General features: G+C 45.8%; 1 protein-coding gene across 3 annotated transcripts in view; it reads right to left on the bottom strand.

Moving 5' to 3' along the window:
• LOC144818516 (programmed cell death 1 ligand 2-like) overlaps positions 1-24,323 on the bottom strand; it is a 432,156-nt gene that overhangs the window by 238,617 nt on the left and 169,216 nt on the right. For all 3 annotated transcript variants that reach the window (XM_078676009.1, XM_078676007.1, XM_078676008.1), the window contains exon 3: positions 19,006-19,368. In XM_078676009.1, coding sequence (XP_078532135.1) covers positions 19,006-19,368 — 363 coding nt within the window. The remainder of the gene's footprint in view (positions 1-19,005; positions 19,369-24,323) is intronic.

Below are 24,323 nucleotides of genomic sequence, written 5' to 3'. Positions count from 1 at the left end.
CCAAAATGAGTAAGTGCCTTCTGTGAATACGAAAATGGTAGTAAGTTTAGGATTTTGTATTAAGTTACTTCTGTGAATCGGGCCCCTAGATCCCACTAGTCGGTAATCCTATGTACTGTACAAGGTTCAACCCATACAGAGAGCTCTGGCAAGCTAAATCTGATGGTTTACTTGAAGAAGGACACAACGAAAGAGAAAGTGTCTCTTGTGCTGCTCATTCATGGGTGCGTATTCATTGACCTGAGTGTTCATTAGTAGTTACACTAGAAGTTGTGGGGCGAAATTATTTCAAATTATCCCACCTATTTAATTAGAAAACATATGATTTAGTTTGCAATAGTTTTTTGTTTTTTTTTTATGCGTACTTAAATGTGAATCAGACTGCATCTAAAAGCATATTTGTGAATAATAGAAGAGGTTGAAAACATTCTCTGGCCGAGTTTGCCTCTGTTACGTATCCACTTTGAACTTATCCTGAGGGATAGTGGGGTGAATCGAATTGTGTGCACCTAAAAGAGTAATTGTGAGTTATAGAGGAGATTGTTAAACTCTTCGGAAGAGATTTGTTCTGAAAATGTCTACTATGAAATTGCCCTGTGATGAGCAGCAGTGGTTTGACATAGATGCACTTTCAAGGTTTATGGCCACTACTATTGCTTGATACATTTTGGAATGCATCTACATGTTTGAAAGCACCACTTTTTATAGTTGTATGTGACCTACACCATGTTTTGTCCTGATGATGATTCTGGAGAACTGTCATAATAGGACCAAAACTTCAATCTTTTTTATGAAGGGGCAGTTTTATGAAAAACAACAACCTTTTTTCCCCTCTGGGCTGTACTATGAGGAACAGTGTTTAGGCCTCTTGTAGTTTTTGGTCTTGCATGTTTGTTTTTATAAATATATTGATATATGTTAGATGTTGACCAGAGGCAGGTGAGAGCTTTGGTGCCTGCCTTTTATGAATGTACAGACCATGTTGCAAGATAATACACATTACTAAATAGGTAATGCTCCCCTGAGGTATTTTTTTTTAAAATTTCTTTTTATTGAAAATTTGATATAAACAGCAAGGCAAATAAATATATTACATACAGTACCGAGTCCAAGACGGGGAAGGAAAAGCAATACAAAGAAATCAGCAAGCAATGTAGGAGAGGGGGAGGGAGGGGGAAAGGGACAGGGCAAAGTTAAAACATATATAGTACAGTAATGGAATGCAGGCCTAGGGGGAAGGTGGGACATCCAGGATATCTACTATAGGTGGTGTACATATATTTCCACGGTAGCCATTCCAGGGTCCCCATACTCCACCACACTTCCGGGGTCGGCCCCGGGCCAGGTACACTGTCTTTTCCCTGAACATGCACGAGTCCATGTTTTCGTTCCATGCCGCAACCGTAGGCGGCCTCGGGGACCCCCATAATTGAGCAATATCTCTCTTAGCAATCATGGCCCCCAGGGTAACCCACTGTGTCTGAGCTGCATTGTGATCCGTAGGTTCCCAAACATTCAGTAAACAGCGTCTAGCCTCCGGTAAGAGAGCGATCCCCGTCACCTCATTCATCACATCATGTACCTCGCTCCAGTAGGTCGCGATCTCATGACATTCCCAGAGGATATGGAGGAATGTCCCCACCTGCCCACATCCACGCTTACACAGACCATCCTCAGAAAAACCCATGTGAAGCAAACGAGGGCCCGTGACATAGATCCTATGTAGAATCTTGAGTTGAACCAACCGGAGTCGAGCTGGGATTGCGACCTCCTTAGGAGAGGAGATCACAGATTGCCAGTCCTCGTCATCCAGTTCAAGGCCGTCACGGGTCCACAAATCTCGAAGCTGCAATAGGAGGTCTGATCTATCATTGATTAGTTTTTTTATAGACTAGGGAGATGGTGCTATCAGGCACATAGCCGTCCAACAATCTGTCCTCGAGTGGAGACGACTCCGGAATGACCTTCCCAACCGGGAAAACCGACTGTAAAGCATGCCGAACTTGGATATAATGGAAGTATTCAGAGCTACTTAATTCAAACTCCTCCTGCAACGACTCAAACGATTTAACCTGACCCTTGACCCAGAGGTCCCCCACCTTACTAATACCAATGAGGTCCCATTTATCGAACCCCTTGGTATTCCACAGTTTGCCAAGTTTATCGGAACCAAAAAGCAGGGTCGCCCGAGTCAAACGATCCGTCCATCCCATCGCGCTAGTCGCATCCTGCCACAGGCGTACTGCTATCCTCGTAGGTCCCGACAAAGTCTTGACCACCGATTTAGAGTATAGCGCCCTATAGTAGTTGCCACCGGGCAGAAGCCATCTATCCATGGCAAAGGTGGGGTTCAAGTCGGGACCATACGTGCCATGATTAATAGCTCCCAATTGGGACGCCCAATAATATCGCTTTATATCCGGAAGAGCAATACCCCCATCGTACCATGGGAGCGTCAGCTTAGCAAGCGAAATACGAGGTCTACCGTCCCATATCAATTTCCTTTGAAGATCTTCGATTGCTCGAAAATAGCTAACGGGAACAATATCGAAAGTGTTCTGAAGAGCATAAAGAAAACGAGGTAAAGACAACATTTTAAAGAGGGCAGCTCGACCAAGCGGTGAAAGTGGAAGCTTAAGCCAACCTGCAACATCTTGCTTTAATCTTGACAAAGGCGGAAGTAGATTCTGCTCGTACCGAACGGCAGGGTCCAATGAAATATAAATACTGAGGTATTTAAATCCCGTTTGCGCTATCCGGATGGGACAGTTACGTGGGAGAAGAGGGACGTCGCCCGAGAGGACGTATAAGTAGGATTTCGTCCAATTAATAATGAGGCCTGAGTTCCTACCAAATGAGTTCAAGACATCGCATAAGACAATCAAAGATTTTCGTGGCGAAGTCAGATACAATAAAATATCGCCCGCATAAAGCGAGATACGATCTTCAAATTCAGAGGACCACCGAATACCCCTCATCGAGGGCTCCGATCAGATCCATGCAGCAAGGGGCTCGAGGGCCAGGGCGAACAGGAGCGGCGACAAAGGACAACCCTGACGAGTCCCTCTCTCTAGATCAAACGGAGCTGAAACACTGCCATTAACAACAATTTGCGCGAGGGGGTCCTCGTAGAGCAACCTAACCCAACCAATAAAATCAGGTCCGAACCCAAACTTAGCCAATGCGGCCCATAAGTATGACCATTCCACGGTATCAAAGGCCATCGTGGCATCCAATGACGCCAAGATGGCCGGCTCACGCAACGTCGATGCTCTCGCGAGAACACCATGCAGACGCCTGAGATTTAGGGCAGTGTTCCTATGCGGGATGAAACCGGATTGATCCGGATGTATCAGCTCACCAATAACATTGATCAATCTATTAGCCAGGACCTTTGCCAGAATCTTAGGTTCGGCGTTCAGAAGGGAAATGGGACGGTACGATGCACACTTGTCTCTGGCCTTCCCCTCCTTGTGAATCACCACAATGGTCGCTAACCGTTGATCACGGGGGAGAGAGCCATACTCCCGAGACTCCAAAACATATCTCGCAGATAGGGAGCAATTCTATCAGGTTTCAACTTGTAGAGTTCAATAGGTAGGCCGTTGGGACCCATCGCCTTCCCCGAACGCAGGGAACGAATCGCTATAGCCAACTCATCAGCTGTTATTGCCGCATCCATTTGTTCCCTATCAATGTCAAAGAGACGCGGCAAGGAGATATCCCGTAACAAGAGATGTGAGTCCTCCTCTGGTCTATCCGACACAGAAGAGTACACCGCCTGGAAATGATCCGCGAACTGCTGAACGATCTCTGTAGGGTCAGAAACCCGAGTACCACCAGCCGTCTCAATCACAGGCACCACCCGACTAGCTCTATCCTTCTTGTCCAACCACGCAATTAATTTACCGGCCTTATCCCCCACATCATATAGGCGTCCCTGCTGCTCTCTACTCATGGCCTTAGCTGCGTCAGTGACCAAAGCCCTGTATTCAAGTTGCTTTAATCGTAATACATGCGTCGCTACACGGGTGACCCCCCGCTCCAGATCAAGCTCCAAGCCTGCTATCTCCGTCTCGATCTTAACCACTTCCTCATCTCTCTGTTTCTTAACACCCGCTATTAATGACAGGGCCTGACCCCTAAGGACGGTCTTGAAAGCCTCCCAAAGAGATACGGCCGAGGAAACCGAACCCTCGTTCTCCAGGAAATACTGATCAAGAGATTTTATCAAGGCTGTACGAGTTTTGGGGTTTCAGAGGTACCAGGGGTTGATCGGGGCTACCCGGCCCTCGGTCTCAGAGCCCAGCTCCAACCGCAACCACAAAGGAGAGTGATCGGAAATACCACGGCCAAATGTTTAACCTCGGTGACGGAGAGGGCCTGCGCCGCCGGTACCAATACATAGTCAATCCTGGAAAGGCTACCGTGTGCACTAGAATGGAAAGTGTACTGCCGCTGTACTGGGTGCAACATTCTCCAACAATCAACCAAACCCAGGGTATCTAGGAAATCAGATAGCCAGTTTTGTGAACCTCTCAGATCCCTGGGAGGGTGCCGATCTACCCTACCAGAAACCACCGCATTAAAATCACCAACTAATGTAAATGTAAATGTACAGGAATTTATATAGCGCAAATCACCGAGCGGTTTCTAAGCGCTTGCTTAGGGAACCCGTCCTGGTATTCCCCTGTGAGATAACCCAGGCAGGGTATCCGCAAGGTGAAAGCCAGGCATCCCGCCGCGAGGGGCCGTTGAGCAATGCATACTAAGAGCAATGGTCCCTCGGGGAGAGCTAGGATAACCTGACCCAAGTCTGCGAAAGTAGTCGACTGCAGGCCAGGGGGAACATACACAAAAACCAGGGAAATTGTCCGGCCCTCCCACCTACCCGTAAGAGCAACATAGCGCCCTCTATCGTCGAGGACCGTGGAGTCAATTTCAAGTGGGTGCGAAGTCTTGATCAGGATACCCACCCCTCTGGAGCCAGAGGAGAACCCAGCATGTGCAGCCAAACGGTACCCCCTCCTGTTCATAGCACGACAAGTATTACCAATCAAGTGCGTCTCCTGAAGGAGGACTACATCTGGGGAGAGACGCTTCAACAGCTACAACACTACACTACGTTTTATCCGATCCCCCTGACCATTTACATTCCAACTCATCAATTTCAGCCCTCTACCCCCCATCCCGAAAAAGAAAGAGGATCCAACCCCGGGTAGAAAACAGCACCTCGTTCAAACTAGACATGGATACATTGCCTTGCAAAGAAACACACACAATCCCCAACAAAACCCCCCAACCCCCCCGGCAACATCCCGTTACAACACCCCCCACCCTGCACCCCTGCATAATACTAGAAAACCACCCAAACTTGCAGTGTGCCTGTCGCCCCCCCATCTAACTAAGCTACAAGAAGAAACACAGAGGAGGAAGTAGACCCACTACTGACCCCGCAACCCCCAAAATATATATCAAGTCAATTGTCAGGATTATCGAACCACAGTTCGAGGCCAGCAAGAGACCCCAGGACACCGATCTGCCGGCACCTATTCCTGTTCTGTCGGTCCTCCCTCCGCTCCACCTGACTGGTTCTCCGATGGAGGCTGATTCGATAGAGAGTCAAGCCAGTCAGCCACCACCTCCGGACGGTCGTAAAAATAAGTCCGCTCCGCATGTTCAATTCTTAACTTGGCCAGAAAAAGCATGGCGTATTTGAGGCCCATGTCTCGTAATCTTCTCTTCACACCCATGAAGCCAAGTCTTTGCCTCTGGACCGATTGGGTGAAGTCCGGGTAGAAGCTGACAGTGGTGTTTTCAAACTTTGTAGAGCCACTCATCCGTGAGGCCTGCAGGATAGTGTCCCTGTCTCGAAAATTGAGGATTCTGGCTATTATAGGCCACGGCGGGGCTCCCAGCTTCGGTCGGCCACCTGGAACTCTGTGGGCACGTTCGATCGTAAAGAACTTACTCAGTCCCTTAGGTGCAAGATGGCGAACGATTAAGTCCTCAACAAAGAGGTCAGCTGCCGGATCCTCCGCTTTTTCCGGGACCCCTATGATACGAACATTGTTCCGGCGAGCCCTGCCTTCGTAGTCCTCGAGACGGCGTATAATGAGATCGCTGTTGGTCTTCAAGCGACAAACATCCGTCTGTAGATCAGTGACATCACCCGTCAGACTGGATGTCTTAATGTCCAAAGATTTAACTTTCTCATTAGTTTTGCCAAGATCTGCACGGATCAGATTGACATCAATCGCCATAGTCTCAAGTTTATGTGCAAGAGCCTTAATTTGGTGTCCTAGTGAGGACTTGATGCCATCAATCGCGGCCATGACATCTTGCAAAGTCGGTTCGGTCGCCAAAGCAGGTGGTTCCCTCGTGCCAGCTCCACCGGGAGAACCCTTAACCTGGGTATAGCGATCCATACTGTTAGATTGAGTAGAGCCACCCCGCCGAGTGTTCTTAGGTTTCAGCCTGTCACCCTCCGGTTTCCCCGCCATTAGGGGAGATGGGCCAGAGTATTTCGATGAAATAAGGCAGGAAAATGGCGACCCTCGGCCTCCCGGGCGAAGACACCCCCAGTCAGAGGGCCCAAGTCCAAAGTTCTCCAAATCCGGCCAAAACAGTCCGAAACACATTCGTGGGTGACCAGGCAGCTGTCTGCGGGCACAGGGGTAGGCTCGTTCCCAATCACTGGTCACTTTGAAGTAAAAACCGAAAGAGAAACCATTCGGACCGGTCGTACCAGTCCCCTTAGGCCTAGGTTGTTCAATTACAGCTCGGGTAGCATGGCCACTCCACAGCCAGTTATCACGGAGGCATAGGCCGCAATCTTCAAGGCACCGTAACTCCGGCTCCCGGGGTCCGATTAAAAATCTGAATGCAGATTTCGCCTCACACGTGGTTCGTCTTCACGAGAACATCGATGAAGAACAGGATATAAGACAGGATAGATGCGGGAGGTTGCGAGGGTCTCGGGAGCCCTAAGCTCACGTGGCCATCTTGGTTGCGCGCGAAGCTCCTTCTCCCCCTGAGGTATTTTTGATCGAATCTGGCCCTAACGCCACTCGTTCTTGTTATTATCTACCTTAGTCCCTTGAACTATCGGGTCACGATTGTCTATATGTGTAATTATCTGACAAATAGGAAGCATACTTCTCAGTAGTTGCGGCCTGTGGAGGGAGTTCCGTGGGGCAGAAAGGCAGGGCGGGGGCGGGGCAGGGTGGGGGGTAGTAAACACCGGAATATGGATGATTGGAGGTAAGTAAACAATTAGATAAATAAAACGAATTTTGTTGTGCGCCCTGCATCGCAAAACGCAATGCAGCACGCGCTATGAGTCACTATGTGAATTTACAGGTGGCTGTTTTTCTAAAGTCAAAGTGGACCGTTATTTCATCCAGGTGTAATTGTCTATAAAGATATCCATCTTTAGGCTTTTTTCTAAATAGGAGCAGGTCTGATAGTGCCCTGGGTGAAACTGTGCTGACAATTGCGGTTTGTTTCAGGCATGTGTTGAACATCTGGATGTGGGTGAGGTGCAAGTATTGTTTGAGGTCTTGATGTCTTGAGTGGAGAAGACTTTAAGGGAGATTTGTGTGTTGTCGGCATACTGGTGATTTTTGATGCTGCTATCTTTGAGTAGAGTCCCAAAGAGCTTCAGCTAGAGATAGAACATGAAGGGACATGATGTAACCCTGGGGAACTCCGCATGGCTCTAACAAAAATAAAACTGACACGTATTGAATACAGATGTAGAGGTTGGTGCACAACCTAAATAATATTGGAAACAAATATTGTGTCAAAAATATAGACATCAGGAATATTGGGGGACAGAATATGTTAGGTAAGAATATTGTTTTTAACTGTTTGATATTATTCTTTAAATAGTTTTTTATAATATTGTTATTTAAATATTTGTTATGCTTTATTTCTTTTTGTGTTATAGGTTACTGTTAAGGAAAATTATATTATTTTTAGTTGTGTTTATCTTATCTATTCTTTGGCAACATATTTAAAGAATTTGTTATGATTGTATTTTATATTTTAGTTGGTTGTTGGGTTTGTAGGGGAGTAGGGAGTGAGTTTTAAAATATATATATTTAATAACTGAAATAGTTTATTTTATCAACGTAATATAAAAATAGATTTTTAGTTATTATTTTATTTATAAATAGTTAAGTGATTTAAAAAATGGTAATTTGTTGTTTTAAATATTCATTGATTATTAGATTATTGATTATGTAATATATGTACGTGTCTTAAATACCTGTCATATTCATTAATTGCACTATGTTTTAGTATTTCTATAAAATAATTTTAGAGAATAATATTTTTTTTAATTGAGGAGCACTATTCATTTTTCTAGCATTTATTTTTTTTGTTTTAGTGGATATTGGGTTTTTAGGGTAGCAGGATGGGGAACGTTATTTTTATACTTCTTAGTATTATTTTATTTATATATAAGTTTAATTTTTAATATTGTAATTCAATGTTTTATTATTTATATAATGATATCTTAAACATAATATATGTTGTTAATATATTTGTTAAAATATAGTTTATCTTTTATATTAAGTTTTGTGTTTTAACTTAAGAGTGTGAATGGTAAATCACAGCCTTGCAAATTTGAACACTTTCCCTACTGTTGCATACATTGCTGTGGGAATATTAACCCGTTCCATGCTGATGACGGAACCGCTCCGTCATCAGCAACGGGTGCGCTGTGCTGATGACGGAGCGGTTCCGTCATGGCCCGCCCAGCTCGATAGAACGCTCATGCGCGGCGCGAATTCCGCACCTGCGCTGAGGGTTCTATTGAGCGGGGCGGGCCGTGACGGAACCGCTCCGTCACGAGCACAGCTCAACCGACGCTGGTGACGGAGCGGTTCCGTCACCAGCAGGCGGCCGCCGCGCGGCCGCCCCGCCCCCTTAGCACTGCGGCGGAATAGCCGCCGCAGTAAAGGGGTTAAACCTGGCCTCTTCAAAGTTCAACACTTTCTGTACCATTGCTTAGGTTGGAGTGCGAATATAAATCGGGCCCATCTAATGTCCAACACTTTCCCTACTGTTATTCAGGCTGAAGTGGGAATAGTAAATCTGACCCCGCCAATGTCAACGCATTTCCTACTGTTACTTATGTCTGAGTGGGAATAGTAGATGACCTCTCCAAAGTCTCTACTGTACCTCAGATTGGAGTGGGAATAGTAAACCTTACAAGTTCAAAGTTCAACACATTTTCTACTGTTGCTTAGTTAGAGTAGGAATTATGAATTTGAACCGTCCAACTATTTTTTATTGGATTTTTTATTTGTAAACATATACTTTTTGATTTAATGTTAAAAGTTATTTTAATTTCAGATGTATTTTACTGTATATTTATTTAGCAATATTATTGATCATATTTCTTTTGACATATTACTGCATGCTTAGAAAGAAAAAAAAAGAACAATCAGGGCCTCATTAGGATGTCAGTCGGATCGCAACCGACAGGCATCGGGTGCAATATGACCAGCATTTGCTGCTGCAATCTTACCGCCGTATTAAGATGTGCGGCGGTTGGATGGAAGGTGGCGGGACCGACCAACGGTTCTGATGGGCTCAAGGAGCCTGTCCGACCGTTGGTCGGAATGTAATTCCTACAATAAGGGTGGTGCCTTCTCAGTCAGCACTACAGGGAATATGATGTCCATTTCAGACTTTTAATGGCAGTCCAACCGCCATTAAAATGCTATCGGAAAAGGACTTTGGGGTCCCTAGCAGGGCTCCTGTCGCTCCACAGCCTCCGCTATGAGGCCTGGGGAGCACTTGTGATGCCTCCCCAAACATCCATTCCCCGCAGTCCAGGCACCACATAGTGTCTGACACACAGTGCATGGATGTTTAAAACATCCATTTTACCAATACAGTTTGTTTTGCGGCCCTTTTCCAACTGCAGCACAAGCTGCAATGGTAAAATGGATGCTTCCGACTGCCTCATGGGCAGTTGCATCCTAATTTGTTGGAAGGAACTGCTGACTACTATTCAGTTGGTTTCCATTCCGACACAATGTCGGTTGGACGCACGTCTGACCGGCATCGTAATAAGCCCCATAGTGTTTTAATTCTTCTTCTTATTTTTTACTTTATAACTCACTTATAACTTAATGTAACCTATTTCCGAAATTATGCTTTTTACTTTCATGTTAAAGTACTTATTTAATTTGATGTTTTTGGGCTATAAAAGTAATTTATATACTCTCTATATCACATGACGTATGTGTAATACTGACAGAAGACAGCCGTGATCCCCCTTTGCCAATATGATCCTCATTTGTTTTTACTTGTCCCTGTGACAAAGTATCTGTTCAGACCTTGGCCCACTTTATCATTTTTTGCAAATATTAGGTACCTTTCACAAAAACATTTTTAATACATGTTTTTAAATCGCATGGATTTTATAAATACAAATCAGCCCTGTATTTTTTATGCATGTTACCTAATCAATTTGTTTGTTATTCTGTGGGTTGTTACTGAAAGTTCTGTTAAGAAAACATAATCAACTTAACACCTGAACTCTACCATAAATTTTAAATCATAAATTGATGTTACAGATTTTTTTTTTGCTATTTCTTTTTTAAAATAATCCTGTTTAGTAATGTTCTTTTAATGTTTATGTGCTTTATGATTGCTTTTTAAACGGCTGAATTAAGCTTATTGGTTGATTATATGTACAAGTTAATATTTTTTTAAGTTAATTACAAGGTAAATATTTCCCATTTGATTTTCATAACTGTACATCGGTTATAGGATGATAGGGGTAGAGATCCCACTCAGGCAACAACCACAATGGGTGGGGCAGTTTCTGACTGCCCCTGAACTTCAACTTTTACTTCTCAAGGGTGAGGCCATGTTTACTTACAAGGGCAACCTCCATGAGGGGATACCTCATCCTGTCCCCCTTCGCTAGGGTCAGTAATTCATCCCTCCCTTCATTGGGAATATGCCTCCAGATACTGGCTCCCATTCCTCCTCAGGGCCCTAATACATCTCTAAGGCAACCTCATATCCTTCAAAAAGCTTGTCAATGTCACCCCCCACAACCAAGTTAGGCACCAGATCTTTGGGGATGTGGACCCTCCTGTTGCTACTGGGTACTAGGGTATTACTGCCACCATTGCTGCTGGACTCTAAGCTGCTTTGCTCGAGCTCTTTCTGACTCATCTCATGAGGCAGCAATAGTTTCTTACCTGGCAAGGCTCTCTCTGCCTCAGCCTTCCCATTTGCGATTGCTCTCTCTGCTTCAGCATTTTCTCCTCTACAGCCAATCTCCTTTCCTTTAAGCCCCTCTTTTGCAGTTGCCTCCTCCATGGCACCCTCAAATTTCCTTTTGGCCAGTCAAAGCTCCTTTCCAGCCTTCATGTCCTCCAGTTCCTCAGGGGACAGGCTGTGAGGACACACTGCTCCCTACCGTGGCTGGGGATTTCACTCCTGTGGATATGTGGTCCTTCTCCTCAGGGTGCTGCAGCCCACAGCTTGTCCTCCTGACTTTCTCAAAGGGTCCTAGGGCTATCAAGAAATCCACTGTGGTGGCCTTTCTCCACACATTCGACCCCCAGTCCTTGCATAGCCTCTGCAGCACAATCTTGTTGTGGCTTTCGACCTTGCTCAGATCCAACTCTATTGTAGCAAAAAGGATGTGAGGCAAAACTTGAATTTAGAAAAAGAGGCACAACGTAAATTTAGGAAAAGGAAAGAAAGATAAATGCCAAATCAAAAACTAAGGAGAATTTAGAAGTAAAAAAATTGTATGTACTGGATCCCACCACTAAACACCAATGTAAGCAATTGGGCTATAGGTTTGGTGGGGGGGGGGCACTCAGGAAACACCCACAATCCTTTTCTGGGTGAACCACAAAAGTCACTAAATTAACCAGTCAGGCTTACACTTGAAGCATTATGTAATAAACTGAAAACACAACACAGATAAAATCCTAATCAAAATGAAGTCCAATCAGTAGAACAGGAGTTAGGAATTGTTAAAAGTTCTAGAGCAAAATAGTGCCTAAAAGATCAAATCACCAACCACAGGTATATGGTTGCACAAGACCGGAATTAAGACAGAATTTAAGGCCAACCACAATGGAGTGCAGGAAACAGGTTATCCTGAGCACCAGTAAGTGTGTATTATGAATTCAGAGTCCAATCCGTCTTCTTTCCACTCCGATGTTTATTTCTTGAGATACTCTCGTCACAGTTCTCTATTCATCCTTTCTTGACACACTACAATGTTCTCCAAATGTAAATGTAAATGTAAATGTGCTGGACTTGTAAAGCGCACAGCTGCCCGTGAGCGTCCCGGTGCTTGCTTAGGGAACCCGTCCTGGTATTCCCCTGTGAGAAACCCCGGCAGGGTGTCCACAAGGTGAAAGCCAGGCATCCGCCGCGAGGGGCCGTAGTGGAGATTAAGCAAGCTATTGCCCAGAGTCACAGAGTGTGACCCCGTGAGTTGAGTAGGCACCAGAGCGAGAATTGTCGAGTCCGTGGAATTTTTGAGCCCGAGACCCGCCGAGGCGGGGAATCGAACCCTGGTCCACGGTCGATCTCAGCTTCCGGGTCTGCCGCCTCTAACCACTGAGCCACGCTTCTCCACCAATACATGTTTCGTCAGACATGATGCGTTTGCATCTCTGACTTCATCATCGCAGAGAAAGACGAGTGAGGAGTACTCTCTGCCACTCGGGTCAGAAGGTAATTCATTTTGGTACCAAGTGTCCTGGACGGAGGACTAGAAAAGGACTGGTGATTGAACAGAAACCTTTTTTAAGCATTTGAGGGCTGGAATAGAGAGATATTTGAGAGCCCTGATGAAGTCAGAGATGCAAATGCATTATGTCTGATGAAACACGTGTTGGCCATTTGGAGAACATTGTAGCGTGTCAAGAAAGGATGAATAGTGAACTGTGATGAGAGTATCTCAAGAAATAAACTTTGGAGTGGAAAGAAGACGTATTGGACTCTGATTTCATAATACACATTTAGTGGTGCTCAGGATAACCTGTTTCTTGTTTTAGGACTATTTTTCTAGTCTGCTTTTGTGGGTATGAGTGGCTGCCCTCTCCCTTGGAGCACACAATTTGATATTCTTAAATTTGATTGTGGGGATTATTGAGAATTTTGCGGATAGAGCCTTGCCACATTCAGCTTTGGTCACAATGGAGTGCAGGTCAGATAGGAAGGGTGGTTTGGGACCAGTCTTTCATTACTTTTGAACTTAGAAGACATTTTTAAGAGAAGTTCTTGAGAAGGTAGAGTTTACTGGGGTGAGGAAGCAGGCGGTAGCTGAGGAGGAGGTGTCGTCATCGGGAGCCGCTAGACGAAGTCGTGGTGAAGATTTCTACCTTAAGACGTAAGTCACTTTTTTTGGAAGCCAAAAATTTCTAGAGGGACAATGCTGCAGGCTGTAGCTGATGAGGACTCCACAAGACCGGATACCTTCGCCAAGAGGTCCAGCTAAACAGAATTTGTTGCTGCAGAGAAGTACCACCAAGACCACAACCAAGGGTCCAAGACCTGGAGGGGGGCATCATTTGGGGGTGATTAGGACTCACTCCAGTATGGGCCAGGTGCAGGATTCAAGGCCCCAGGAGCTTGCTATGCCTCCATAGCTCACACAGGAGCCCAGCCAACCAGTCCTCGGATTCACTTCTCCTGGTCCTGGGTTCAAGGAGACTGTCCAATTCCCCTTAAAGCAGCAAGAAATGCCTCTAGCAGCAGGGTAGTCCTCTGGTAACAGAACAACAGTTTTCTCTAGGGGTCAGACAGTCCTTACGAAGTCTTCCTGAGGTCCAGGAGGGTACTGATGAGGTCTTCTGAGTGTCCATTATTTATACCGTTTGCAAGCCTTTCAAGTAGTGGCCTTCCATATATGATCGTGGAAATTCTTCCCTTCACCTATGAAGGCTCCAAGAAGTCTGGGGTGACAAAAGACTAGTGTCAAGTACCTTTGTTAGTGCTGGAGGCAAGCCTCTTTGAAATGTAAGTGGGGCAAGGAAACGCTCAGCCCCCAGCAATCCTGGCAAGATGACCCATCCTGCCTACACCTAGTCCAGATTGTCTCACTGTCTGGCAGGAATACACAAACCCTTTACAATCATTCACTCAGGACATTGGCAACAAGTACAAAATGGTTAGAGCAAGAAATAAAATTACATTTCTCAAAAGTGCCAAGTTCAGAATTGTGACTTAAAATCTGACTTTACCATCAAAGAGGCTATTAAATTGCAATTCATTTGCGTCCAAACATGATATTTTTACCTGCTCCCATTCAAAAGTAAGCACTTATTAAATGTATTAAGGTACCTAAGTACAATGCACCCTGCCCTATGGACTCTTACAGACTACCAAGGGGTGGCCTATATGTATTAAAAAGCACGTTTTAGGCCTGAAAAAAGTTTTATTTTTCCTGATCAAAATTGCAGTTTAAAACTGCACTACATGCTGCAATGGCATGCCTGACACAAGATTTAAAGTGCTACTTTAGTGGGTGGCACAATCAGTGCAGTAGGTCACTAGTAGCATTTAATTTACAGGCCCTAGGTACATGCAATACCATATACTAGGGACATACAAGTACATTAAATGTGCCAATCAGGTGTAGACCAATTGCACCATGTTTCAGAGAGAAAGCATGTGGCACTTTAGCACTGGTTAGAAGTGGTAAAGTTCACACAGCTTTAATGGCAACAAAAACAATTCAGAAAACAGGAGGGGTGAAGGCAAAAGGTTTAGGGGTGACCCTGTGGAGATGGCCAGGTCCAACGATATGAACTCAATGACAATATGTTGGTCTGTTATATTTCTGTAGTCAATATTTTTGTACTTTACATAGAAAATATGTAAAGGTAATACTTGTGTCCTCAATATTCTTTTGGCAATATTTAGTTTTACAATATATATGTTGGCAATATTAGGTTATAGAAGCCTGGAGGTGCAGGACGCGAGAGGGGTTTAACCTTTAAGTTGTCAAAGGAGAAGTCTTTGACGAACCTGAAGGTTTGTTGCTCTCTTTTGGGTTAACATCACAGTGCTGACTGGACACAGATTTGGGTGATAGGGATCACACAGTGATCTGTCAAACCCAGAGGTTTGGGATTTTTTCCTTGAATGGTTGGTGATGTTGAGAAAACAGGATTGTGGATTTAGCATTTGAAGTGTGCTGGATGAGTGACATGATGTACCATGTTGCGTATGCATACGAGATTGAGAAAGGTGTCTCTTGAGGTTGTTCATACATGAGCTGTCTCGAGGTTGAAATGATAATGGAATGTGCTCTGGGTTTGTGGGATGGATAAAGTGGTGAAGTGGTCTGAGAATTCATATTTGAAGTCATTGTTCTCCTTGGGAGATCTGTTAAGGTGGTAGACTGGGTTGCAGAGAGTGGGAAGTAGCATGTTAAGAGCTCCATACACTTAAGTGTTGGACCAAAATGTGTGGATGATTGCACGGTTTTGCCCTAATTACGTATGGGTCTTCATGCTGCATGTTGTACACTCAGGGGAACAAGGATTGTCAGGATGTCTGAGGATCTTAGGATGAGTCATATTTCTCTGATGAAGTGTGCATCAAGGTTGTGATACGTAATGAGGTCTGTTTTGTGTGGAGCACACTGCAGAGTGTGAGTTAAGAGCATGATTTGGTATTTTGAGGGTGTGCAGTGCTTAGCAGGATGTGTATGAAGTTGGGTCTATGTGTTCTGAGGATATGGTGAATAACAGTGTGATCTGGGTGTGATTGTGAGGATTGGTAGTGAAGTTTTCTGGACTAGGCACATCTTACCTTATAGGTGCTTCCTGAGGTTGCAGTGCAGGAAGGATTTTGTCCCAAAGCGCTTCTTGCGCTAACGGACCCAAACAATTGATGATAATGTCAGTGTCTGCCCTTAGATACGAATGTCCAGAAAGTGGTATGCCCTGACTATTTGACTGGAGTAGGCGAGGAGGAACTAATTTTCAGGTGGGAACCAGTGATCTCGCTTCCTGTAGATATGGATGCAGGGAACTCAAGTGATATCACTTCCTATAGAAATGAATGCTGGGTAATGAGGTCTACTTTTATGGATTCTTCCTTTAAAAATTGTTTTGGTGGTAATTCATGGATGGAACACCTCATAAAATACCAGCACAAAACTTGTTTGTACAGAACATGTATGCTGAAATATCATCTCAAAGCGATACAAAAGGGGATGATGGACGGAGCGTTTGAGCAAATCAAACACTCACCCCCAGTCAACTGATCTGGGTTTAATCCATCACCATTCTTTAGCCCACTCAGCCACCCCATTTCAGACATGGCCATATGCAAATCAGTCTGACCCTGTGCCTCATGGGAACAGTCCAGCCCGAACTGCCAAGCCATGTCTTCCATGGACCGGAAACACGCATCCTAGGACCGGTTTCGGATTCATAATCCTCATCAGCCAGGCTATCTTGAATCCAGTGACCAAGTGAGCAAGGGACTCACGTCTGAGCATACCCTGCCACACTTAGGGCGAACAAAGCGATACAAAAGGGAATGATTGACGGAGCGTTTGAGCAAATCAAACACTCACCCCCAGTCAACTGATCTGGGTTTAATCCATCACCATTCTTTAGCCCACTTAGCCACCCCATTTCAGACATGGCCATATGCAAATCAGTCTGACCCTGTGCCTCATGGGAACAGTCCAGCCCGAACTGCCAAGCCATGTCTTCCATGGACCGGAAACAAGCATCCTGGGACCGGTTTCGGATTCATAATCCTCATCAGCCAGGCTATCTTGGATTCAAGCAAGCAGGGCTGAAGACGGCTGTAATGCCAGAAACCGGTCCTCGGAAGCTTGTTTCCGGTCCAGGGAAGGCATGGCTTGGCAGTTCGGGCTGGACTGTTCCCATGAGGCACAGGGTCAGACTGATTTGCATATAGCCATGTCTGAACTGGGATGGCAGAGTGGGCTAAAGAACGGTGATGGGTCAAACCCAGATCTTTTGACTGGGTGTGAGTGTTTGATTGGTTCAGATGCTCCGTCCATCACCACCCCCTATTGTACCGCTTTTGGCCGCCATAAGTGTGGCAGGGTACGCTCAGACGTGAGTCCCTTGCTCACTTTGCCACTGGATTCAAGCAAGCCGGGCTGAAGACGGCTGTAATGCCAAAAACCGGTCCTCGGAAGCTGGTTTCCGGTCCAGGGAAGGCATGGCTTGGCAGTTCAGGCTGGACTATTCCCATGAGGCACAGGGTCAGACTGATTTGCATATAGCCATGTCTGAACTGGGGTGGCAGAGTGGGATAAAGAACGGTGATGGGTCAAACCCAGATCTTTTGACTGGGTGTGAGTGTTTGATTGGTTCAGATGCTCCGTCCATCACCACCCCCTTTTGTACCGCTTTTGGCCACCATAAGTGTGGCAGGGTATGCTCAGTCGTGAGTCCCTTGCTCACTTTGCCACTGGATTCAAGCAAGCCGGGCTGAAGACGGCTGTAATGCCAGAAACCGGTCCTCGGAAGCTTGTTTCCGGTCCAGGGAAGGCATGGCTTGGCAGTTCGGGCTGGACTGTTCCCATGAGGCACAGGGTCAGACTGATTTGCATATAGCCATGTCTGAACTGGGGTGGCAGAGTGGGATAAAGAACGGTGATGGGTCAAACCCAGAGCTTTTGACTGGGTGTGAGTGTTTGATTGGTTCAGATGCTCCGTCCATCACCACCCCCTTTTGTACCGCTTTTGGCCGCCATAAGTGTGGCAGGGTATGCTCAGACGTGAGTCCCTTGCTCACTTTGCCACTGGATTCAAGCAAGCCGGGCTGAAGATGGCTGTAATGCCAGAAACCGGTCTTCAGAAGCTTGTTTCCGGTCCAGGGAAGGAATGGCTTGGCAGTTCGGGCTGGACTGTTCCCATGAGGCACAGGGTCAGACTGATTTGCATATAGCCATGTCTGAACTGGGGTGGCAGAGTGGGCTAAAGAACGGTGATGGGTCAAACCCAGATCTTTTGACTGGGTGTGAGTGTTTGATTGGTTCAGATGCTTGGTCCATCACCACCCCCTTTTGTACCGAAATATCAACTCAAGCATTCATTTGCCTGTTTCTTGCAAGACATTTTTATGAGAGGTGTGTGCTTGCTTTAAAAAATCATATAACATAATAGTAATCCACAATTTGCTCTACAAGTATAATTTTGAAGGCATTCTGTGTAATAATTTTGCACACCCCTGGCTTGGGATATATGCTGTAAAAAATGTAACCATTTGTTTGGTTTCTTCTTTTAATGATGGTTTTGGCAGGAAACCATTTATATCACTTTCATCACAGGTGTTGTTACCAGGATGAAATTGAATAATTCTAACCAGCGTTTAGGTCCGCTGTATTTTCCCAGCCAAGCTCTAAAAAATAAACATAAGAAGGTTGCTACATATTTAGGCTTGGTAGTTGTAACATTCTTGATTATGTTGCGATTGGTCACTTTGTGGCAGATCTCGAACAGTTTATTAGGTTGATTTAGTCACCTGGTAAATTATATTCTTTGCTTGCCCAACTGCTTTGTTACAACTTCTTGTGTGACTTTTACATCATAGATCATCCGTCTGATCTGTTGAGTTCTTCCTATTACGTATTTTAAATGTCAGCAGTGCTCTTGGATATAACAAAAAATTGTTGGTAGATTTATGGCAGAATGTGTATATCTGTCTGGAAAAACATATTTTCTCTGTCTCCAAGTTCTTATCACACTGATCAACTTAGCTGCAGGTTTGATGTTATGGCTGCAAGATTTTAGAATGTCCTCCAGCTCTAGGGTGGCTAGCTTTCCTTGGGGCCTTGATCACATGAAATTGAAAGCAATATGCATTCTTCTCTCGTTCTCAGTTAGGTCGTAACAGTTAAGGAAAAATGTTTCAAAGGTCGAATCATTTGAGGAATGAAATACATGAGTTTACATTCTTAGAGAGTCTGCATTGCATAAGTTAATATTTTCTGTTCATGCCACTTACCTCCTACTGTGAGCTGAATGTGCTTGTAATCAGCTCCTCCATAACCGATGATGCACCTGTAAATGCCACTGTCAGAGAGCTTTACATCAGTGATTTGAAGTACAGCCTGACCTTTGTACAGTGTCTCATTTAGCAATGTAGCTCTTCCCCTGTAGCTGCCATCTTGAATGGGAAGATCTATCTTCCCTCTGTGAAACGATATCACTTCTCTTTGGTCTGTCTGTGAGGGTGCACTATGAAGCCAGATGATCATTAATTCTTCAACCCTCAAAGTGCCATTAAATGGGAAGTTACATTCCAAAGCCACCTCACCTCCAACCCGAACAATGAACGACGACTGGGGCACTTCCACAGAGAACAATGCTGAAAAGAAGATATGAAATATTGAATTCTACTAATAGCTTGTTTTTAGTATTCAAGTATATTGCTACATTTTAAGTCACAAAAAAGTGAATGGAATGACATCATTACTATTTAACAATTTTAACAATTAAAACTCAAACTTTCAAAACCATGACGTGATGGTAAACACAACCATTTTTGCTCTGATTCTGAGTTTGAAGAAGAATTTCGATCTCTGTACAAGCTGAAGTTTTCTCTGGGCTCGGAATTAAACATGTCAATATCGTAATATCTCCCTGACATATTTTGACAGGTCAAACCTGACAAAATGTATCAGGTGATACTGCCTGGAAAAATAGAAAAACAAGGAATTCTATGTGTTAAAATAAGAATAATGCATGCTATGCATTATTCTCAAGCTGAAAACTCATAATAAGTGTTAATTACCACACTTGGTATATATTTCACTCCAGGATAATGGCACCTACCAGGTGAAGTAAACACCAACCACTTCAAATTAAGGGTCTTTGAGATGTTCATCTATATCAACTCACTTTTTACTTTTCAAATCCAAGGATAAATAGAGCAGCAGGGGTACTGAATACAAAGAGGTTCTGACCGTGAAAATCAGGTACAACAAAAGGCCCTGACTGCATTTAGAGTGTTCTAGTTTGGTTTAGCTTGCACAAGTAGACTGCTAATTAAACAGCAAACTATGGCTTAGCTCTGAGATATTTGAAGCTTCAAGAATGGGTGGGTCAAGAGTATGTCTACATCAAGAAAGCATAGGTCAAGCTTTTCAGTATATCATGTATCAGACTATTCGAAGGTCCTCATCTTGGAGAAGCATTGTCATGGAAGATAGATGTAGTTCAAATTAGCAGAAAATCATTACATTAAATCATATTAGGAACACGCTGGATGGGAATACAGCATTCTGCATACTAAAACAGAGCAAAGATCAAATCAAGCAAAACATGGATAGACTTGGCAGGTGTAGAAGACGTCAAATGATATGCACTTAAACATGGGCTTAATTTTAAGGTGGCCACAACTTGACATGGTATCAGTTGGTATGAGTGGAAATACTCCAGTTTTTTGTATTTTGTGGACTAATGTGGAAATCTATGCTCCCACACTGATTACATGTTTTACCTGATATTTCATCCAAAGATCTCGAATGCTTTCAGAAACTGAATTCTTGAGGTAAAATCCTCCTGATATGTAGAGTTACTACAGCTCCTGTAATCTTGATTCAGCCATCCGAGGAGTTGTAAAGGCAGAGTTACCTTGAATCCTGGAGTCCTGTTTCGGCCCATAACAGGAGTTGTAAAGAGGCCCTCTTGTGCTTCTAAAATATGTTGCACACACTTTTACTGTACGCTGTAAAAAGTATAGCTATCTTTTATAATGATAGCATATTTCTTATCAACATATATGTATATACACTTAGGGGTCCATTAGGATGTCGGGCGGTGGCACCACCGCGGTGCTGGCGGGGCGGAGAAACGCCTTTTTCCGCCCGCGAACAGCGGACCCCACGACCTCCATATTAGTATAGGAAAACATAGGTCATTTCCCGGCCGCCGCAGAGCGACGCGCACCGCCATCAAAGTGCGCCCGCCACCGCGGCAGTGGGAGCCAATCGAGACTCACCGCCATGCGGAATGACTTCCGCATCGCTCCACAAATTAGGATGGCCCAAACAGGTAGACGCACCGCAGCGGAGACAACGCATAACCAGAGCCGGCGGAAAGTCAATAGCGGTAGCAGAGCATGATTGCCTAAACCCGGCCATGAACGCCATCGACCCAGCCCCCCACATACATCCGGTCATGTACCTGCTACTGCACTACCATCAACTGGGCCACCGGGGACGACGCCGCAGGTACGCAAATACACCAATACAACACATAACACACGGCCCGACATCGGGTCCAAGTCCACCACAGACATCCTGCTGGGGGTCACAACACATCCACAAGGGCACCCCTATATTACCCACCTGCCAACAAGTCACCCCTCTGCACCTGGGACACACAGCGACTGTGAACTAGCAGCAACGTCCCGCTCCCGGTCACGTCACCGCCGCGGTAAACACATGCGCACAATGCAGAAGGCAGGGGCACTCCAAGGCATGGGCAGGGCACTTACACCACAGGGACACACCACCCCCAACCACACATCAACACACACCATCAAGCCATAGGCCATGTGCCCATCCTGTACACCCCCATGCACATCAACAAGCACAGGTACAAACAAGCACAATACACACCATGCACCGCAAAACAGACAACCAGGGAGACAGCCACTGCAGGAGTAGCTGACAAGGAACACACTACAACAGTGCAACACACACTCAAGGCTGACAATACTTCCCAGCACATACACACAACCTGGGTGTAACCACAAACAGAACACACACACAGGCTCAACAGATGCCTGCCCAAAACTACACACAAACACCACAAGACATCAGGGGATGCACATCAGTCAATGCCAAGCACACAGACACACAACACCGTATGCACAACAGGCAGTGTGTGCACAACAAGCTCATTAGATACACACAGACATGACTGGCACAACCACAACACACACCACAAAGCAGCACAGCACAAAAATAATAGCACACCCAGGAAGTGAAGCTACACCAGAGCCAACACATAGACACCCAACACAACAACAATAGGATGCAGCACTCTGGGATACAACAGCACACCCAGCAATACCAGAGCACTGGGCAGCACACACAGCTCAAGTGCACAAGGGCAAGCAACACTGATGAATACCACAAGAACATCACACATAAAACAATGTACCCATGTCCAGAGTGGAACAGCACACTTGGCCCAAAAACTCCACCACAAGGCACAGTCGCACAGTCTCACAAATGAAGGGATGGGGAGGCACATACACATGGAAACAAAGGGGACAGCTGACCTCAAAATCAACTGATTTGCCTGTCAGTATCAGACATGTGAGATGTGTCCAAAACACAAATAGAGCGAATGCAGACCCACAATGTCTACGCACAAGTGGCACACATAAGAGATGGCATCACACCACACACACCATGCCTTACAGGAAGAGAAAAGGCACCATGTGCCTGCAGTGATAAAGTCACACACAATGCCAGTGATGACCAGCAGGGTCACACAGTCCACACAAACACACACAACACACATTGATTTTTTTTTAAAACACATTTTATTGAGTTTTCAAAACAAGGTCATACAGTTCATCAAAGCATGCAATTTCACTCCCTCGATCCGGCACCATCTGAGCAATGATGACATCCCCACCGAATGGTTGCCGCCCTCAGCTAAGTCTGCGTTAGTCGAACTGAATGTTCCACATACCAAGTAAGGCTTTCTAGTAGTAGAAGGTATATCCCATAGGTCTTGTGACACAGTTGTACAGGCCTAAGGTGTGTTTCTCTTAGCCTATTCAGGCCCTGGCAGTCTCGGTGGGTCAGTATGGTTAACAACAAACCAAATCCCCCGCTCCAAAGCCCCCTCCCCATCCCCTACCCCCGAGCCCCACCCCCCCTGCTCCCCTCAGACATGTCGCTTTCCCTAACCGCGCGTGTAATGCTCATAATGTGTTCTGCACCCTCCATCCGAGTCCCATGCCGGTAGCCCACTTCTCTGCTGGGGGATGCTCCCACCTCCCCGATCACTCCTCCCTGCCTCTCAACTCCCTATTCGGTGCTACGGTCTCATGTGACATAGAGGGCACTCACATCCGACGAGGTCAGTCACCATCCTCAACCGGGTTCTTGAGCAGATCCACCATGGCCACCCAAGCTCTCGCCGATTCCCAGACTTTGTCATTGTCAATCCTCCGAGCTAATTGGAGGCGGAGTGTCCCCTCGCAGTCCGCCCACTTAGTGAAGTCGCGTAGCCAGCGCGCAACGCTAGGGGCCTTCCAGTGGCTAGGGATTTCATGTTTGGCTAGTACTAATCCCAGGTCTAGGAACTTACTGGTAATTTTGTTGCGGGAAGTGTGGGGAAACCAGTGCAGCAGGCACACCCCTGGGGTATTCTGCAGGTCCCTCTCCATCACCTCTGTCAGTTTGGCCATTACATCTCCCCAGAATCCCCGAAGCAGCGGACAGTCCCAGAACATGTGCATGAATACTGCATCCTCCAGTCTGCACCATGGACAGGCAGCATGTGAGCCAAAGAACTCATTAATTTTGTGCGGCGTAAGATACGCCCGATGAAACACGTAAAATTGGATAAGTTGAAACCTCGCGTTTCGGGAGCACTTCCAGGCCCGTTCCATTAACAATTCCCAAGGTTTCTCCTCTATAGGTGTTCCCAGATCAGTTTCCCACTTAACGCGCAGTCCCTCCAGGGGTGTCCTCAAGCCCTGCGTCAACCTCCTATATAAGCACGTCACCGCCTTGATCCTACCTGTAGAGGTGACCACATATTGGCAAGGGAGGAAGACCCGTGGCTCTGCCAACCCTGTTTTCCAGTGCTTGCGCACAGCAGCCGTTATGCCCGCGTGTAAAAGAAAGTCCTGAGCTGGAAGGTCGTGCCTCTGCATGAGGTCTTGAAATGGCAACAGTGCACCATCCTCATACAGGTATCCAATCGAGGAGACCCCCGCCTCCTCCCAGTCATGTAGCCGCTGCCAGTCTCCTCCATGGGGGAGCTCCACACAGGACCACACCGGGATCTCAGGGGCATATGCCGGGCTCTCTTTATTGCGTCTCAGGGCCCTATACCAACATTGCCTCAGGACCCACAGATCCCTGGGCACCTCACGTTCCCGCATCGGGAGCTGTAACAAAATTCGACTCAAGTGACTAAGCTCACTATCCCCTCTTCTCTGGTTTGCCTCCACTCCCAGCTTCCCTGCCAGCCGTTGTGTGAACCATTGGAACTGGGCCGCATGATAGTATGCCTCGAAATCCGGCGCTGCCAGGCCCCCCTCCCGTCGCGAACGCATCATGGTCGGCA

This window comes from Lissotriton helveticus, chromosome 2_1 (genome assembly GCF_964261635.1).
Source record: "Lissotriton helveticus chromosome 2_1, aLisHel1.1, whole genome shotgun sequence".
Taxonomy (NCBI): Eukaryota; Metazoa; Chordata; class Amphibia; order Caudata; family Salamandridae; genus Lissotriton; species Lissotriton helveticus.
Note: the sequence above shows the minus strand (reverse complement) of the source record. Positions and strands in the feature narration are given on the sequence as shown.